Source organism: Sorex fumeus, unplaced genomic scaffold (genome assembly GCF_029834395.1).
Source record: "Sorex fumeus unplaced genomic scaffold, SorFum_2.1 ptg000046l, whole genome shotgun sequence".
Lineage (NCBI taxonomy): Eukaryota > Metazoa > Chordata > Mammalia > Eulipotyphla > Soricidae > Sorex > Sorex fumeus.
Genome location: NW_026606103.1, coordinates 9,214,489 through 9,234,463, shown reverse-complemented (window position 1 = coordinate 9,234,463; position 19,975 = coordinate 9,214,489). Strand labels below are relative to the sequence as shown.

General features: G+C 42.4%; 1 protein-coding gene across 4 annotated transcripts in view; it reads right to left on the bottom strand.

Annotated features, from left to right (window-relative positions):
• Positions 1 to 19,975, bottom strand: part of TUT7 (terminal uridylyl transferase 7) — a 72,876-nt gene that overhangs the window by 14,360 nt on the left and 38,541 nt on the right. For 3 of the 4 annotated variants that reach the window (XM_056122532.1, XM_056122533.1, XM_056122534.1), the window contains exons 17-26: positions 19,684 to 19,741; positions 15,638 to 15,741; positions 14,061 to 14,150; positions 13,548 to 13,661; positions 9,977 to 10,054; positions 9,196 to 9,373; positions 6,677 to 6,724; positions 6,494 to 6,585; positions 4,314 to 4,429; positions 1,902 to 2,224 (exon numbers count right to left, since the gene is read on the bottom strand). In XM_056122532.1, the coding sequence (XP_055978507.1) occupies positions 1,902 to 2,224; positions 4,314 to 4,429; positions 6,494 to 6,585; positions 6,677 to 6,724; positions 9,196 to 9,373; positions 9,977 to 10,054; positions 13,548 to 13,661; positions 14,061 to 14,150; positions 15,638 to 15,741; positions 19,684 to 19,741 (1,201 nt within the window). The remainder of the gene's footprint in view (positions 1 to 1,901; positions 2,225 to 4,313; positions 4,430 to 6,493; positions 6,586 to 6,676; positions 6,725 to 9,195; positions 9,374 to 9,976; positions 10,055 to 13,547; positions 13,662 to 14,060; positions 14,151 to 15,637; positions 15,742 to 19,683; positions 19,742 to 19,975) is intronic. The other variant, XM_056122535.1, reaches the window with a different exon arrangement.

Below are 19,975 nucleotides of genomic sequence, written 5' to 3'. Positions count from 1 at the left end.
TAAAACATGATAGCACAGCAGTAGGGCGTTTGCCTTGCACGCAGCCAACATGGCCGACCCGAGTTCGATTCCTCCGCCCCTCTCGGAGAGCCCGGCAAGCTACCGAGAGTATCTCGCCCGCAAGGCAGAGCCTGGCAAGCTCCCCGTGACTGTATTCGATATGCCAGACACAGTAACACCAAAGTCTCCAATGGAGACGTTACTGGGCCCGCTCGAGCAAATCGATGATCAATGGGAGGGCCTTTACCTTTTTTTATCATCAAATCTTATTATGTATAGTTTACTTATCTGTAAACTAGGGGGTATAAATACCACATGGAATGATGGTGAAAATTAGATGAGATTACCCATGTTAAATATTTAAAACGGTACCTGTTCCTATAGTACATACTCAATACATATCTACTATGCTATCATGTAAACACTATTTTCTCTTGTAATAAAAACCATTTTATTGTGCTGTGTCCAATATCGGGGGTGGGGGGGGGGGTGGGGGGGGGAATTTGAACGGGATGTTTGAATTTGAATTACTGAGAATTAGGGAAAGACAAATTTTAGTAAAAGCTGCATCTTTCATCAACATTTATGCACTATTTTAGATCCAATAACTAAATAATGAATTCTTTCCATATAAAGTTCCTGTTTAAAAAAAATAAGGATAGTCTAACAATTTGTCACTAGAAAAGACACTATACTGCTGATAGACTACAATGGAAGAGGATATTCACACAGGTCCAAGAACAGTAATTAAGGGAACAGAGGTAGACCTGACACACTCCCTCCCCCATCTAGAACACACAGCTGGGAAGAGGAATGGGGTTATAATTCTGCTGTTAGCCTCTCCTCCCCTCCCCACCTCAATTGACAGGGTTATGACTTGAATTTAAAAGGTTTCCAGGGCCAGAGAGAGTACAGCAGTTAGGTCTCTTGCCTTACATGCAGTCAACCAGGGTTCAATCCCCAGCACCCCATATGGTTTCTTAAGCCCATGAGTGCAGAGCCAGGAGTAAGCTCCGAGCACCATTGAGTGGCCCCAAAACGAACAAACTAAACTCCCAAAAATCAAAACAGAAAGAAGTTTCCAGAAGTTCCTCCGGTTTGTCAAATTCCACCCACTCCCAGGTATTCTGAATAATACGTGAAGAGTGTTGCCCTGCTCCTATTGTTCATCACTATTTCTGGGGGTGCTGGGGTGAATCTATTATTTCTTGTTTCCTAGGTGTGCACTTTACCACAGTATCAGCCCTGGCAGAACCAACCTTTAGCTCACAGCTCATTGCACATACACACGAGAGACCCTTACCATTAAAAAAGGTGCCCCAAGAGAGTTGCCTTCCAGAGAGACAGTAACCCCAAGGGGCAGGATTTTGAACTACTGATTTTTCTTCACTGCACTGAAGTTCAATGACATATCCGCAATAATTGTCCCACCGTGACCTGCTTACATAGTTCCTTCTGGTCCCTTTCCAGACATACATGTGTGCCACAGCACACGGCTCAGTGGCCCTGTGATAGCGCTGGCTCAAGCTTCCCCAAACCTGGCATGAGTTTGCTTTGAAAGCACAGACCCCAGGTGATGTCACTGCAGTGGCAGCCTGCTCCCCGGTCATGTGGGCCACAGTAACTATGGAGGGGACCAGACCTGTACATCAGCGATGACCTTAGAAAACCCAACCAAATGGTCTCATAAGCCTCTACATAAAAACGGGAAACAGGGTTTCAGACACACAAAAGAACAGAAGTAAAGGAGGGGGGAGCAAAGAAATCTCACTTCCCTAAAACACATTTCTTTCATTTGTTCAAGACAAATTAGCTAAGGAAATAAATAGGACTGCAAGTCTACAGAGGAGCTTTCCCGTGGGCCGTGAGTGCCGACACCATGGCACAGCTGGCGTCCGTACCTGGAGAGCCTTTAAGCTGTGGGCACTCCTTCTTGATGTGCCCTTCTCGTCCACAGATGAAACAGCGCTTTTCTCGGAAGTCTCTGTCCTCTGGTTTCTTCCATTTCTCTACCGGCGGCCTGAGGCTCTTCTCTCTCCCCACCTCCACAGCCGCTGCAGCTGGCCTGGCTCTCGGAGGGGTGCCCTGGGAGGGCCTGTCTTCCCCCGGCAGCCCTCGCTCTGCGTGCCTGCTCTGCGTGTCTCTGTCCTCCTTGCCTCTTTTCTCCTTGTTCTCAGGGTATCTTTGGTTCAGGGTATCTTCCTGATCTCTCCGTCGCCTCACTCTGCAGGAGTGAATACAAACATTTAGGAAAAGCCTAAACAGAGGTAGGATGAAACTGTAAGGTTATTCCAGGCTTAGAATAAAATGGGAGGTATATGAGGGAAAAATGGGAGGTATATGAGGGAAAAGCAAGAACTTATCAAACTCAAGTCCATCTCTAGTCTCCACTAAGAAGCCTCCCCAAGACTAAAGAGTATAGTTTTTCATGTTCACAATTAGTCTAGAGCCGTAAATACCATCTTTTACAATTAGAGTCACTCCCTGATTAGAAACGGAATTAAACACTTTGATTCCGGTATTATGAAGCCCAAATGATCTGTGGGGACCTTTCCTGAACAACCTTTCTAGCCCAACAGCATTCTTGCTCTTGTCTGGGATCCACAAACTTCAGTGCTTGGGAATCTCTCCTGCAGTACTGAGGCAACCATGCTATGGGTCCTAAGGTCGTCCTTGGAGCTGTCCCCTTTGCCCTCCAACTCAGCATTCTTTATTGGGTACTGGAAGCTAATGAGGTACAACTTTAAGTCAAGGGGAACACAAGGGAACAACAGAAGGTGTAATATGTTCTTAGAATGTTAGTACTGATTAGAAGCGTCTCTTTTGGACTCTGCTTCTGACTCATTTGAAGTGAAGTGACTTCCTCCTACTCCTCCCTCTTCTCTCTCTCTCCTGATGCCAGGCACAGAGGCAGGGCTGCCTGCTCCAACAGCAATGCTGCCACGATCACATCTGGCACACATACGGGGCCCCGAGGATTTGGAGCCATGACTTGGCAAGCTGCAGGGATCTAATCCAATGCAGATTTCTGGCACATCTATATTTAAAACAATCTTGTTTAGTTTTGTTTCAGATCAGTGCTCATATGTGGTACCAGGGATCAAACTGGCATCAGCTGCATGCAAGGCAAATGCAAACCCCTCAGCTCCTGTACAATTTTTCCAGCTCAAAGGGGTGAAGACTGCGCTGTTCTCTTCCGGGATCTGGGTTTTATAGTACTGGCAGAGGAACAAAGGCATGCGGGTTCCGGGGTTGAGATCTCCAAGCCTGCTCGGATCGGGGCTAAGATCCTCCACCCAGATCCTCCATATTCCAGTAGGTAGGGGTCACACCCACCAACTGGCCCCCTGGCGCTGTGTAATCCCATCAACGGCCAAGACCCAGAGACTATAAAACCCAGATCCTGGAAGCATCTTATTATCTCATTCCTACTTTGGACAAACTGGCAGGTTATCAAATGTAACCTGCCCACGCGGCAGAGTCTGGCAAACTCCCCGTGGCGTACCCAATATGCCAAATACCAGTAACAATGATGGGTCTCATTCTCCTAACCCTGAAAGAGCCTTGAATCTCTGGGCTAGGATGAAGGAGATGTTACTGGGGCCTGCTTGAGGCAATTGACGAACAACAGGATGGTCGTGATCGTGATAGGGCTGAAGAATATGCTTTACAGACTGGAGCTCCAGCCTGATGCCTGGCTCCAGAGGAATCCACACAAAGGATGTACTGACTGAAAGTCGCCTCTATCACCCAAAACAATAGCATGTCCATCCCAAGCAACCACTCCTGACCCACTCCTCCCAAACCACAAGAAGGTCACTGGGAACTGTTAAGCTGGTATAGCAGTTAGGGTATGTGCCAAGCACGTGCCTACCCTAAATTCAATTCAACAGTCTCCAGAAAACCATCAGGGCAGCCCAGAAGACCTCATGCACTGCCAAGGGTGACCTCGGAGACCCTTGGCAGTGCAGGAACCAAGCAGCATCCCATCAGGGGTCTTGCAATGAACCAACAATTCCGTTCGCCAAGAATTACTGGTGGGGTCCCTAGAGTTCCTGGGCACTGCTTGGGAGGCCCATTAAGAACATGCCAGTGTGGGCATGCTACTCTGGTGGTTCACACCTGGACAGGTGCCAAGGCTTACCCTCAGCACACTCTAGTAGCAGGAATCCCAGGAAGATTCAGTTTACTCTCAGTGCATACTCTAGTGTAGTGGACAGCCTGAGGAGAATCAAGTGTCCTTTTCATTAATGAAGAAGACCAACTGCTGACTGCTCTGAAAGTACAGGTACCCTTGTTAGACAGAGACTTACTTTCTCCTCATAGGACAGTCTTTCATGAAGTGTCCAATTTTCCCACAGATTCGACAACATCTGTCATTTGGGGCTAGCTCCCCTTCAGTAAGCACATCTGGATCAAAAAAGTACTCCTAGTAAAAGACAAAATTTTATATGTAAATATCTGAACTATCAATGTGAGCACAAAACACAAAGGTTTACATGGTACAGAACAGGAATCTCCCACCTCAAAGCACTGTCACTCGGTGTGGAGCCAGGACAGAGCCAGGGCCCTCACATGCAAGGCAGGTTTCTCGCATCAAGCCACATCTCCAGTTCTACTCTATAGTATTATTCTTAGCAATATCGTTTATACTGATGAATGCCAAATTTAAAAACATTTAGAAGAGTTTTTCTTAAATTTCATACTTGTTTCTTTTCATTATGCAGACATTGCCCAACTGTGAGGGAGCTTCTAAAACCAAACCAAATAATGCAAAGCAAAGAAACAGCTGACTTCTAAATAAGACACCCCTGAGTTTGCTTTCCTGGAACTGAGCGGGAGTTTAGAATAGTTACAAATGCTTCATTCAGAAAAAAATAGGCTATTAAAATCTAATGAACTTAGAATCAGGGAATCTGCACGCACGAATTACAGAGGGAAAAATCTCACTTTATTCTGTTATACTCTCTGGAAAAATAGGTCAGAAAAAAAAAAGAGTATTATTTGGACTTCAGCCTCTTTGCAATGAAAACTGAGTGAAAATCAGGAGCTTGAGCATCCCCTCAGAGCTTGTGGGGAAAAGCAATCTTGGATGCACTCCAGAACTCCTGAATCAGGAATGCATTTTATAAGCTTCCAGGTGGTCTGTTTGAACAAATTACAGAATCGGTAGTCTAGAAGAATGTGCAGCAATGCCCAGTACTTAGTGTATCTGTGAACCCATTTGCAAAGTGCTTATGGAAGGAGTATAGAGCCAGAGAGCACCACAGGTTGGGTGCACGCTTTGTGTGCAGGAGGTCCAGGTGCACTCCCCAGCACAGAGGTCTCTGAAGCAATCCGCAACAGAGCTATGAGTCACTCCTGAGCACATTTATGTATCAGAAAAAGATACACATAACCCTTTCCACAACAAGAGTAATTATTACTTTAAAAAGGTTAATCAGGGACTAGAGCTTGCCTTGCATGATGACCAGGTTCAATCCTCGACATTCAATATGGTGCCCTAAACACCACTAGGAATGACCCCTGAGCATAGAAGCAGGAAAATGCCTAAGCAAAGTCAGTTATGTTCCCAAAACAATCCAAACCAAACCAAACCAAACCAAACCAAACCAAACCATCCCCTCTAACACAGGCAGTAGTAGCTTGCTCCTAGTTCCACTGATAGAATTGTCTAGAGAAAACTGGGCAAAGTCCTAAGCTAGCTCCAGATGTTTGACAGAAACTGGCATGCAGCTGAGTTCTGGGATATGGCAACGCTTCTCTACACATCACTGAAGAAAAGCAACAGCACCAAAATCATTATTTTCTAAAAACTCTATTCCCATTTCTCCCTCTACTAATTAATGGTCTCAAAACAAAAACAAAAACAAAAACAAGAATGTTTATAAAAGGTTTGCTTGGGGGATGAAGAGAGACACCGATGGTTAGGCAGTGGCTCATCCTTAGTTCAATTCCCAGCATGACATACAGTCCATGGAACACTGCCGGGAAAACTCCTAACTCCAAACCTCCACAAAGAATAATGAAAATAACATTTTCCAGGGCTGGGGATGTGAGTCAATGGCAGAGCACTTGCCTCACATGTGACAGGTCGGGTGTGATACTCAGCACTGCACGGTCCTCTGAGCACCAAGCCAGAAGCAGCCCAGCACAGTACCCAATCAATAGGCTTAGAAATTGGGTTTAGAGTTTAGACTCATCAGACTTTCAGACTATTCATATTAACTAATATTGTTGTATGTGCATAAAAAAAGGCTTTGTTTTTTTTTTCTTTTTTTTTTTTGCTTTTTGGGTTACACTCGGCGATGCTTAGGGGTTACTCCTGGCTTTGCACTCAGGAATCACTTCTGGCGGTGCTCGGGGGACCATATGGGATGCTAATTGAACCTGGGTCAGCCACGTGCAAGGCAAACGCCCTACCCACTGTGCTACTGCTCCAGCCCCTTAAAAAAGGTTTTGAGGATTGGCTTTTGTTATTTTTGACACTTACCATTTTTGATGGGCAGTCCCTTGGAAATCCTTTCACTGGAATACCAAATACTCTTCTACCATTAATAAATGCTTTCATTATAAAATTTGTCACTGAGAATAAAAGAGAGCATGCACTCATTAGATGGACTGAAAGGAAGAGGCTAACTAAAAGGAAAAGAGTTACAGCTACAAGGTAACTTACTTTTCCTTGATAATCCAGCTCCAAGATTATGATTCAAATCAAAGGGATCTAATAAGGAAAATAACAAGAATAAATAAGATAATCGATTACAAAATGCCACTATTAACCTAAATGTTCTACACAGGGAAAAATATTACGTATTTTATCACTAAGAAAAGCATTAAAGGACTGTCTCTGCACTGAGCTTGGAATCTACAACATGTCTTCTGTTGACATTTTTATTTTTTTATTGCAAGCCCATCTTTATTTATTTATTTAATTTTTATTAGTGAAACACCATGAGGTACAGTTGTAGACTTACAAATTTTTGTGCTTGGGTTTCAGTTATACAATGATTGAGTACCCATCCCTCCACCAGCACCCATCCTCCACCACCACGGGTCCCAGCATCCCTCCCACCCCCCAGCCTCCCATCCCACCCCGCCTCTGTGGCAGGGCATTCCCTTTTGTTCTCTCTCTCCTTTTGGGTGCTGTGATTTGCAAAAGAGGCATTGAGTGACAATCATGTTGGGTCTACAGTCTACTTTCAGCATGCATCTCTCATCTTGGGAGGATCCTCCCAACACCCTTTACTTGGTGCTCTCTTCTCCATCTAAGCTGCCTTTTCCCCTAGTGTGTGCAGCTGGCCTCCAAGCCATGGAGTAAACCTCTTGGTATTTATCTTGGCTATTCTTGGGTACTAGTCTCCTATTTCGTTACTTTATATTCCCCAGATGAATGCAATCTTTCTATGTCTGTCCCTCTCTTTCTGACTCATTTCACTTAGCATGATACTTTCCATGTAGTACCACTTGCATGTAAATTTCATGACTTGATCTTTTCTAACAGCTACATATTACTCCATTGTGTAGATGTACCAAAGTTTCTTTAACCAGTTATCTGTTCTCGGGCACTCAGTGTTCTTCCAGATTCTAGCTATTGTAAATATACACTCACATTTCTTAAATGAGTGTACTTATGTTGTGATCTGGAATATGTTAGGTAATAAAATAATAGTAGGAATTATTAAAAATGCTGATATCAAAGATATGAGCATTATCTTTATCATTAATCACTAACTGAATAGTGATTAATGAAATAAATGAGGGTAAAGTACTATTTATAAATTGAAACTTTTATGATGTTAAATAAATTCACAAATATATGATAATATATGATTTTAAATAGGGCTGGAGTGATAGCATAGCAGGTACGGCAATTTGCCTTGCAAGCAGCCAACATGGCCGACCCGAGTTCGATTCCTCCGCCCCTCTCGGAGAGCCCGGAAAGCTACTGAGAGTATCTTGCCTGCACGGCAAAGCCTGGCAAGCTCCCCGTGACGTATTCGATATGCCAAACACAGCAACAACAAAGTCTCCAATGGAGATGTTACTGGGCCCGCTCGAGAAAATCGATGAACAACGGGAGGACAGTGACAGTGACAGTGATGATTTTAAATACTGTGCAGATATGGAATTAGTTCCTGAAGCCAAAACACATATTCCGCAAAGAGAACTCATCTCAAGAACACAGCAGAGGTATTCAGAGGTATGCGGAGGCACCTTGCAGCTCTGTCATGCTTCTGCAGAGTAACTGGGGCGCCATCCTGGGATTCAGGTTGTACATTGAAACTGGAGCATAGGGCCATTCCCTCAACTTTATCCTACATTAATAACTGCTACGAGAAGGCTACCTACCTAGCAGGTCTGACCATGCTGTTTTCAGAGGTTTTTGTTTCAAACCCAGAGATGCTAAGGGAACTCCCGAGTGCCAGGGGTGGAACTCAGGCCTCCTGCATAAAAAACATACACTCTTCTGGGCGTTTTTATGTGTGTCTAGGCAAACATGTTTGCTAGTTTGCTTGACCAGCGAGACAACAACATTAATTTTTGTAAAGTTATAGGCACTACAGTATTATAGACATAATAAGGACCAGTAAGATTTCTCATTTTGAGAACAGGTAGCTGGAAACTCTGAAGTTTAGTCCATTAGTAATGGCTCATCCAAAAGTAACGTGAACAGTAAAAACAGGGGCAGGAGTGATAGTATAGAGGGCAGGGTGCTCGCCTTGCACATGGCAGACCCAGATTCCATTTCCTGCATTCTATGTGGTCCCCGAGCACCACCAGGAGTGAGTGCAGAGCATGGAGTAAATCCTAGGTGTAGCTCCTGCAAACAAAACCACAACAAGAAAATACATGTGTGTGGGGCTGGAGCAATAGCACAGCGGGTAGGGCATCTGCCTTGCACGTGGTCGACCTGGGTTAGATTCCCAGCGTCCCATATGGTCCCCTGAGCACCGCCAGAAGTGATTCCTGAGTGCAGAGCCAGGAGTAACACCTGTGCATCGCCGGGTGTGACCCAAAAAGAAAGAAAAAAAAAAAGTAAATACATGTGTGCCCTAGAAACAGATGTAGTGCTCTATCAATTGCCGGCAGCTAAGGACTGCCTTAAAGTATGCTCTAAGAGTATAGGATGATGCGGTGATGCTCTGAAGAGTCCAGACTACATATTCAATTAAGGTTTGGCTTTATCTGTACCTTCAATAACAATGTATTTTGAGGTCCACTGTTTCTTAAATGTTGTAAGCAGGCTTTTTCTTCTGATGCTAATAACATGTTCTTTAAAATCAAATTCCTCTGTGTAGAAACGAAGAAGGCCCAACCACAGCTGACCAACAGATTCTGTATTTTTTCCATATTCTGGCCAATAGGTAGGCTAAAAGTACAAGGAATAAGAAATATCATGCTTTCTTTATATAATGAAGTCTTAATTGGTTAATGCTCATTTTTATCTTAGGGAGTGAATTTAGACTTACTTCTATTCAGTTAAGAAATAAGTCCAAATTCTAATTATTTGATTCTTATTTTAAAATACCATTTATAACTTTGTTAATTATAAATGTCTACTCAATGACTTGGAGATAGGGAAACGCTTAGGGCTTTAAATGTCAAACTTTAGAATACATGTAATCTGGAAGACTCTTACATAAATTTGACCATGAGCCTTGAATGATGTACTGGTTAACTCAAAGTAAGTGTTTCCAAATTCTTTGTAGAAAATCACAGATTAATTATTTCTTCATTTAGAATAAAGATTTGGAATTATCAGGCATTAAAGAAATCCTGGACATAGTTACTAAAAACTCACCTGGCTCAATAAAAATGTTTTCAACCTCAAAGGAAAGATCTGTACATAATCGTTTTTATTATTTAAATAGATGTAACAAGTACTAATATAATTTGTTCACCTACACCAGAGCATAATATAGCTAACTTTTTGTCAAGATTTAAAAAAGCCTTTACTCTTAAAAATACGTACCAGTTCATCTATTTGATCAAAAAAATAAATATTCCAGCCATCAACAAATATTTCAGGTTTCTTTTCACCTTTGTATATCTGAAATTAATTTTTAAACTATTAGTATGTATTACAAACTTAAGGCATTGATACAATAACTCGTAGGAAAAGCATTATAACTTTAACTATAGATAAGAGCTGTTTTTTTGAAAGACAAATAAAATGGATAAACCTTTATCTAGGCTTATAATGAGAGAAACTCTAATAAATAAAACCCAAATGAAAGAGAAAATACAACAGATACTATAGAAATATAAAGGAATAGAGGCTACTAAGAACAACTAAGTCAACAAATATGAAAACCAGAAGAAATGATTCAGTTTTAGATCAACTAAGTAGATAAGAAATAGAAAACCTGAACTATCAAGGTATAAAAACATAAACAGTAATAAAAAAGCTCTCAAAAGAAAAGTCTTGGACCAGATGACGTTAACAGTTACTTTTACTGTTTAAACAAAATAAAAATTTATACCTAGATCTTGTTCTCCTCAAAAATGATGAAGAGTTAACTCGAAAGGCATGTGCTAAGGCTCACTTTATCTTGCTTAAGACTAGACAAGAGTAACACGCACAGAAAGGAAACTGCAGATCAATGTCTCTGACAGACATGAAAAACCTAAACCAAGCACTAGCAAATGTAATTCAATAGCATATCAAGAGGATCAGATTCAAGACTAGCTGAATATGTTTCCAGGCACATAAAGATGGCTTAACCCATGGGTACCAATTCACAGAATAAACTATTATCAATAAAAGACAAAAATTATATTTTGAAAAAGAGAATGAGGAAGCATTCACTTAGGTAAGGTAAAGGTAAAGGTAAAGGTAAAGGCCTTCCCGTTGTTCGTCGATTTGCTCGAGCGGGCCCAGTAACGTCTCCATTGGAGACTTTGTTGTTACTGTGTCTGGCATATCGAATACTCTCGGTAGCTTGCCGGGCTCTCCGAGAGGGGCAGAGGAATCGAACTTGGGTCGGCCATGTTGGCTGCGTGCAAGGCAAACACCCTACCCGCTGTGCTATTGCTCCAGCCCTTCACTTAGGTAAACTCAAGAAAATAGAGACAGGAGGTCCATATCTCAGCATAATTAAGGCCATACATTTTAGTATATGGGTAAATACTATATACCTATGACTAATACTGCACCCAATAAAAAAACTAAATTTTCTTTTTTTAATTTTAGGAACAGTTTTTCATAAGTTTCATTTTATTTATTATTAGATGTTTTAGCTACAGTAATAAGACAATAATAAATGGAATCTTGATCAGCAAAGGGGAACTATCATTATGTGTATGTGTGTGTATATGTATATGTGTACACGCATGCTTGTATGGGTATATATGTATATATGTGTATACACATGCGTGTATATACATACATACGTATATGTGTACACACATGCATGTTTGCATGTATGTGTATATATGCATATATATGTATATAGCTCATTAAGAAGCTACTAGAAACTATGATACAGCAAAGTACTTGGTTTCAATATCACTACCCAAAGCATCTGTTGCATTCCTATATGCAAGTAACAAAAGCTTAAAGGTAAAAGAATTTATAAACTTAAAAACTTTAAGAAAGCAATATCATGCACAACTCCATCAAAAAGAATCAAACACTTTGGAATAAATTTAACAAGAGGTGAAAGACTTGGAGAGTAAAAGCTATCAGATATTGCTAAAAGACAAAAACAAGATAAGAGATGGTAAGACATTCAAGACATTCTATGTGCATAATTAGAAGGAATCAATATGGCTGAAATGTGAACAAATGAAAAGTTTCTGCCCATCCAACCAAAAGGGTCAGAGAACACCCAAAGGAGAAAGAGGTTCCTCAACAAAGGGTGCTGAGAAAACTGAAAACTGGACAGCGACATTGAAAAGGAATGAAATGGATTGCTACAGAAACTCAGGCAAAATGGTCTCTTGGGCTAGTATAGGAAGCACTGGTGGAAGACCTCTGTCAATCCCCAGCACCATGTAAGATCCCCTGAATACTGTCAGGAGTTTTGGCTGTGCTGGCAGAAAGCCCTGACAACAGCAGGGAGTGGCCCAAAAAACAAAGGAGAAGAAAAAATTCAAGCAGAATATTAAATTCAAATTGGACTAAAGACAGATGTAAGATCAAAAACATATAAATCCAAAATATATAAATAACAATAAAGGTGAAATATTCCATGTTATTAGCATTATAGGTGCTTTGGGAATTCAACTTCAACAGTGTAAGAATGAAAAGCAAGGTGGGACTACATTAAACTGAAACATTTCTGTTTACCAAAAAAGTTAAACTAAACAAAAAGATAGTCTACTGAACGAGAAGATGCTTTCCACATTATAAATCTTATGTATGTTATGTAAGATTTACCACACTCAACTACAAGAAATCTATAACCCAACCTAATTTAAAACATGCCTAAGACTGGAATCAACATCTCGCCAACACTTTATTTTTCTGTTGGTGCTGGGAATGAAGCCCAGGACATCTTTCATGCAAGGAAAGTGCTCCACCACTCAGCCTCATCCCTGGCCAGGGGAGAGTTTCTCCAAAGAAGATGCAAGACATAGAAGATAGTTGATAGCATATAGAACAATTCTGAGTGAAGTTAGGAGATAAACAGACACAGAATGACCTTCCATAAGTATGAGATATAAAAAAAAATACAGTAAGGAAATAACAAATGCCCAAAGGCAACAGAAACTAAGAGCTGGTCCTCAGCAAGAGGCTACCATGGGGAGGGGGGGGGGCTGGAAAAACAATGGGACAATGGTAACGGGAGTTAGGACACTTGTGAAGGGCGCTGAAATGTCTTATGCAGGAAACCCTATCATTCCCAGTACTGTAAATTGCAGTGCCCGAAATAATTTTTAAAAAATGCTTAAGCATCACTGATCATCAGGTAAGTACAAATTATGTCTAAGAAAACACTAAACATCTTTGAGAACGGCTTATACCAAAATCAACATTAAATGTTGGAGTGAATGAAGAAAAACCTACTCTCAAGCACTGCTGAAGAGAATGAGAACTGGTGTGGCATTGCACAGAGCACTTTGAAGCTCCCTCATGAAGCTTGAGAGAGCAGCCATACGATCCAGACAAATGCCCAATGTTTATTGCAGCGTTAAAGCATCTAAAATGCAGAGGAGCAGATAGAGTTGTGGCAAATGAATACAATGGAATACGACTCAGCTATTGAAAAAAAATTAATTTTTATCATTAAGCAAAATGGACGGAGTGCAAGGGGATAATGTAAAGAGAAATAAGTGAAAAGAGAGAAGCCAAGTATTGGGCGATTTCATCCATGTACATAATGCAATGATATAAAACTGATGAACAGTTAAAACGAAATAGAGACAAACTCATGTATACTGACAACAGAACTAAAGTCATCTCAAGAGTAGGTTGGGGAGAAGACTTACTGGAGGGGCGAAAGATAAAAAGTCAACTATAGACCACAGAATTTCAGGGGAGGAAGAGCGTTCAGAGAAAGCCCGGTTTTCTCTGTGAGAGACCTTGCTTTCACCAGTACCTCTTGAAGGACAGGGATGACTGGTGAGCTCCGCTGCTGGAGAAAATACAGCACCATAAGCGTGTAGGCGTAGGATGACAAGCTACCCCGAGACGCATCACCAATGTCACACATCTACAGGGAAGGGGGAAAGGAATAAAGGAAAATCATTTGTAGACAGACACCACTTGAACTGTTCGCCACTAAGTTTGTAGCCATACTACTACGACAGTAAGGTGCTGATATAGAGGACTAATAAAGGTTTTATCTTAGAATGCTGAAACATGCCAATAAAAAATAAACTCAAAAGAACATCAAATAAACAAGATATAACCGCTAAGCCCAACAAAGCAGTGGGATTATCAGCTTCACATATATCATCATATAATGCTTCTGCTTGCTGAGGCGAGTGTCCCCAAGAGTTCACAGAAGCATTTGACATGGCTCTAGTTTTTCACAATACACAAACACGTTTTCAACAAAAATTGAAAATGCAGTTAAGATTTCCTGATAAACAACATCAAGCATATTCACCTTTGTAAATACTTTCATGGTGTAGCACAAATATTTCACCCTGGGATCAATGGCTGAATAAGCAGATAAAAGTCTTGTATTATGAAGAGCCTGTTAAAAAGGAAATTAATTACATACCCCAAGAACATCAATATGAAAAGGCTTAAACTGGAAAATTCTGAGATTACAATGTGATTTATCTCAATAGAAAGACATTTAGAAAACCCTGATATTTTCTGACAAGACAAACATCATTAACTGACTAAATAACTAAGAATGCTAATATCTTATCTTACGATTCCCATAATAATCAGTTAATTATACACAGGTATGAGTCTCCCAATGCATTTAAAATTTAAATAAATGCCTTAAGGGGATAAGGAAGTACTAAAAGTTCTGAAACAAACCAGACAAGTGAACAAAGGCATACATATATACGCTACAAAAATAAAAGTGATTGACACTGACTTCAATTGATTTTATTGATATTTTCCCTGGTTTTTGAGCCACAACTGGTGGGCTTACTCCAGTCTTTGCTCTCAGGTCCCAGCAGGACTTGGGGGAACACTCAGGGTGCCTGGGATCAAACCTGGGCTGGCCTCATGCAAGACAGGTGTCCTGTACTGCATTACTGCTCTAGTCCAATAATCCTCAAATGAAGATTGGAAAACATGCCGCTCCACTTCCCACAGTTGGTTTGTCTGGCCTAATAATTTCCTCTTCTGCTAGTTCACCCTCTTTCAGCCCCTGCAATCCTTCATGTTAAACAAAAACTGTCCATTCATAAACTGCTTTTAGGGGAAAGAGATACAGTACAGTGGATAGGAAACTTTCCATCCTTGTATCAACCTGGGGTTTGATCCCAGGCACTCCACATGGCCAGTAGTGATCCCTGAGCTCAAGTCAGAAATAGAATCTAAGCACCACTGAGGGTGCCTCCCTCCCACCCTGTCCTCACAAAAATCTTTAAAATCAACTGAGAATTTTATTTAACTAAGCTGTGGTGTTGCCTGGAAAACTAGTTAATTAAACTTGTCATTAAAGATCTTCCCTCTGAAAGTTACCCAGTTACCTAGTCAAAAGAGGTCATGGGATAGCTGAAGGTAGGCAGCAGTGAGGAATAAAAAAGAGGTGCCGGACAGCAGAGGTCTACACACACACACACACACACACACACACACACACACACACACACACACACACAGGGCTATAGCTATGGCTGCAGACGAGAACAGTCAAGGGGACAGGGAGGTACTGGAACAGCCTGAGAGAGGGCCAGGGACACTACATAACAGCAGGCCCCAACAAAGGTCTCAGGTGATAGACTCCAACCTCAGACATCACAACAGTAACTTGGGACACTGGACAAAAGGGGTGTAGGGTCAAGACCAAGACGTGTAATCTGGAATGGGCATAGAGAAAAAGCAAGCAATGTTGGGAACAATACTACTCCCCGTTTCAGAACACTGTCAGAGAAGCGACAGCAATCCAATAATTTAGGGAACGAGTAAAATGAGAGTACCTTAGTGAATAAAATGTTAAAAACTCTTTTTTCCTTAACCTCCCCACCCCCCAATCAGAAGAAAAGAAAATCTTACCAATGTATTATACAAACTGATGTCCACTTCCAAACCACTTCTCAAATGGAAGAACTTTACAATTGGGACCTTTGCTGTTGTAATAGGCAAAATGTTCCTTAGACCTATTTAGGAAATAGACAATATCACTGAATACAGCAGCATTAAGTAACTTTTAAGTTCAAGCTCTGCCATAACATGAGGTAAATGCTTTTCACTTAAAGGCGCTAGGACTAGAGAACTGTTTACCTGGGAAAGTCCTTCTGGACTATTTACAACTATTAAACACATTAACCTTTCACGTACAGGAGGCCAGAGATATCATATGGGCTTAAGGTGCTTGCCTTGCATGTGACTGACCCCAGTGTTATGCTGGGACTGCAGATGGTCCCCCAGCACTGCTGGGAATGATCCTTAAGCACCACGGGTGCATTTTTCCCTATTCACCCACCAAAAAAACCCAACCATCAATTAGACAGCACCTGCCCTGAAAGAACTCCCTGGGTCCTATGCTTGCCCATGCAGGGTGAAGGACTGTCCATCTGTAAGTATCAAACAGGAGCCAGCTAGTCAGTACTGTGGACCCTGTGCTCTCCACAGGCCTACTAGGACAGTCACAGACTCCTCACAACAACAGCCACCTCACAGTATGAGAGTAATACCCAAAGACTAAAGAAGAGGGCCAGGGGAAATCTGCCCATGGTAAGAAGCGTGCCATAAATGGGGGAAGTGGGGTGAAGGGGCAGTTAAGCCAGAAAAGGGACCACTGTGACAGCAACAGTGGGAAGTGATCACTGGACAAGTAGTGATACGCATGGTAACTTTTCAATAACAGAACTGTAAACCATGGTGCCTAAAGGAAAAGGGAACGGGGCGAGAGGAAGCGTCTGCCATGGAGGTAGGAAGGAAACCAGGAATGCTGGTAGGAAATGTGCACTGCTGAAGAGACAGGTGTTGGAATGCTGTATGAGGAAACTCAATCTGAACAACTTTGTAACTGAATCTCATGGTGATTCAGTGAAAAAAAATTTTTTTTAAAGAAGTTAATCACCACAAAGCTAGTAGTTAAAAAGGAATCAGCTTCACTTGTGGAGGAGTCAACTGCCTTAGCGAGGCTTTGGAAAATGAGGAAACTGCTTCGGCTAGGCTTTGAAAAAGGAGAAACCTGCGAAATAGGTAAGCTGAGGGTGTTTACTGAGGCAAACTGTCCATGGAGAGCAGGAGCCTGAGGCAGCGTGCTAGGGGAAATGGTTTCCTTCAGACCATAGACTAAAGGGTGGATTCTAGGAAAGGAAGAGTGAGATATGATGAAACTGCACTGAGGCCGAGGGGAGCCACCAGCGAGCACACCTATAAGACACTGTTCCAGGTGACCGAGAGACAGAGGACCGAGGTCAGAAAAGCAGGGCTGGCAGGTAGCAAGTTTTTCGGGGAAATAAGAAAACTAAAAAGAAATGACCTTACTCATAAGGACTACATCCCTTTGAGATGCAGATACTGAACTGTTCAGAGATGGAGAAACTGAGGCACCACCCAAAGAAGGGTGGACCTCTCAGAAAAGGAGGTGCTTCAAGAGAACCTACAGTCATGGCTGGGCTAGAAAAGGGCCACCAAGAGTCCAGGGCAACTTCCTTGTAACAAGAACCAGAATTCTCTGCCTGCAGAGAACACTGGCCCACGGCAATCTGGAGAAAATCTGGAGAAAATTTGGAGAAAATCCAGAGAACCTGCTCCCCAAAGCCACTTATCCCGCAGAAGCCCTGGCTCTCTTAAACACAAGTCTTTCTCCTGCCTCACCTTTCATCGAGTAAATGTCTTTAAATGAAACCATTCTGTGTTTTGTCTCCTGCAATTCTTTTCTGTAGGGACACTATTCCTTGCAAAACTGTAGTGATGTGGACCGACTCTTCTTTCCTTAGAGGAGATTCCTAGCTTCAGCCCAGGCTGAGGGCAGCTGAGGACCTGCACTGCACAGGAAAAGTGCTCCAGGTGTGGCCTGACGGCTGTCCCGTAATGGCTACCTCACAGCACCGACAGTTCTGCCCCAGCCCAGGCGTTTCCCCATGTCTGAGGAGTGCGCGGAGGGGCAGGTTTCCCTCAGGGTGGTCCCCTTGCTCCCCACTCGACAGTGGTGAGCAGGAAGAAGGACCTGGGCCTTCACTATGCCGGCAGCAGGGGAATGTGGATAATCTCTAGATAAATGGTCCAGCGAATGCAGGTAGGGCTGACCAGAGACAAAGCTGTAGGAGATAAAGCAACAGTTTCTGGCGCACCTAATATCCTTGTTTCATGTTTCCTAAATTCTCACTCTCCACCCAGTAGTTGAGGAAACTGAAGAGACATAAACTTGTGTAGGAATATGCAGCTATAGGAAATGGGACTCAATCTAGGCATGACAGAGTCCAAGCTTCTACTGACCTCTGTTCTAACTCTGAACCTGGGCCGATACTCTGGACCGAGCTGTCCAAACTTATTTGGCCTACTAACCTGTTTTTTAAAACAAACACAGACCTTTATTTTAATTAATGTTTTGATTGATACTGGTATTTAAAATCCTGTTCATGTAGGTTCCTTATGCACGTAATTCCACCACCACATCATCACCAATGTACCCCCTCTCTCCCCCAAGGACCCCAACACCCCTCCTGTTCAACTCCACTACCAACTCCCAACATAACAACTGCATAGATTAGTTTTTAATTTCCCCCAGAAAAAGAAAAACACCCCTAAGCAGTCCCTGCAGATTTCCTTTAAGGGAGTAAACAGAAAGAACCCTGAATGCACCTTCCCTGCACTGTGGCAGTGCCCAAGGAGGGCAGCAGCACCCATATTGCGAAACACCACCAAGGCTCATGATCAGTTCGCCCATTTCAATAAAACCAACTAAGAAAGCAGACTCTGAGCCCAGTGCAGGGCATGCTTGATAAGCCAAGATCTCCAGCACCAGGCGGTGTGCAGAAGCATCACCATGTCCCCACCCTCGCCTCTGCACCTCTGGGAATGGTCCCTGAAAAAAAGGAACAAGACAGACAAAGCATTCAGAAGGCCAGTTTGATAGGATGGCAGAGGGAGGAAGTAAAGAGAAAGATGAGTTCAGGGGGGGCAAGAGAGCTTGTACAAGGATGAAGGCATTTCCCTTGCATGTGGCTGCCCCTAAGCCCTAACAGACTCAAACGATGAGTCCAAATGGAGTTTTGAGATTGGGAGTGTCTTTTTTTTTTTTCTTTTTTGGGTCACACCCAGTGATGCACAGGGGTTCCTCTGGCTTTGCACTCAGGAGTTACTCCTGGCGGTGCTCAGGGGACCATATGAGATGCTGGAAATCAAACCCGGGTCGGCCGCGTGCAAGGCAAACGCCCTACCCCCTGTGCTATCTCTCCAGCCCCCAAGGGAGTGTCTTCTTAAAAGGAAAGTGGTGTTACACAGAGGGCAGCTACACAATAGGTTTAGAACTTAGATCTGCATGAGAATCCGAAGTCCAACACACCCTTTAGAAAAGGCAAGGAATACTCAGCAAGTGCCTTCTAACCCTAGAAGCTGTAAGGTTACTCCCACTACAGATGATGATCTGAGTGCGTACACAGAAGTCAGCAACGTTCTGGTATTTCATGCTGGCACAGTGCTTTTATACCACTATACTAAATTTGGTAGTAACCAATAAGGTAAAAATTATTTTAAAAACTTTCAAAATATCTAGCCTCTAAGATAGGTGCTCTGCCTAGAAATAAGACTGAAGTTAGTAACATTAGACATGCGAATTATCAGCAACTTGATGTACCAAAATATTTTAAAGACACCAAACTGGGGTTACAGAGAAAGATGAAGGGGCTAGAGTTCATGATCTACATATAGGACAGGGTTTGATCTCCATCACTGCACAGTTTTCCCTGAGCACTGCGCTAGGAGTGGCCCACGTACCACCAAGGTGTGACTTAAAAACCAAGACACTGATATTGCCAAGCAGCAAATATCTATACATGAGTCACAACACCGATCACTAGCACTAGTAAATTCTGAATGCAGAAAGCTGTAAAAAAGACTATTTTTAGAAAAGCTCATAAAAGTACCTGAATGTTTTTTGAGGACTCTTGCCAATTCTTCAATAGTTTTTACACAGTCCAATCCCTGAAACAACATGGCGTCAAAGAGGATTTATTTCCTCCATTTAAGTGATCACTGATCAGTTATTTATAGAAAACATTCCAACCCCTTCCCACCGCTTTAATAACTGCTTTCAGAAATGCACCACAGGCTGACAACAGTCTACAGAAAGGTTGTGAGCCATGAGTGAAAACTTCCATTTTTGCCCTTCTATGTAATTATGTCACTTGGAAGTAAATTATGTTACAGAATAAGTGA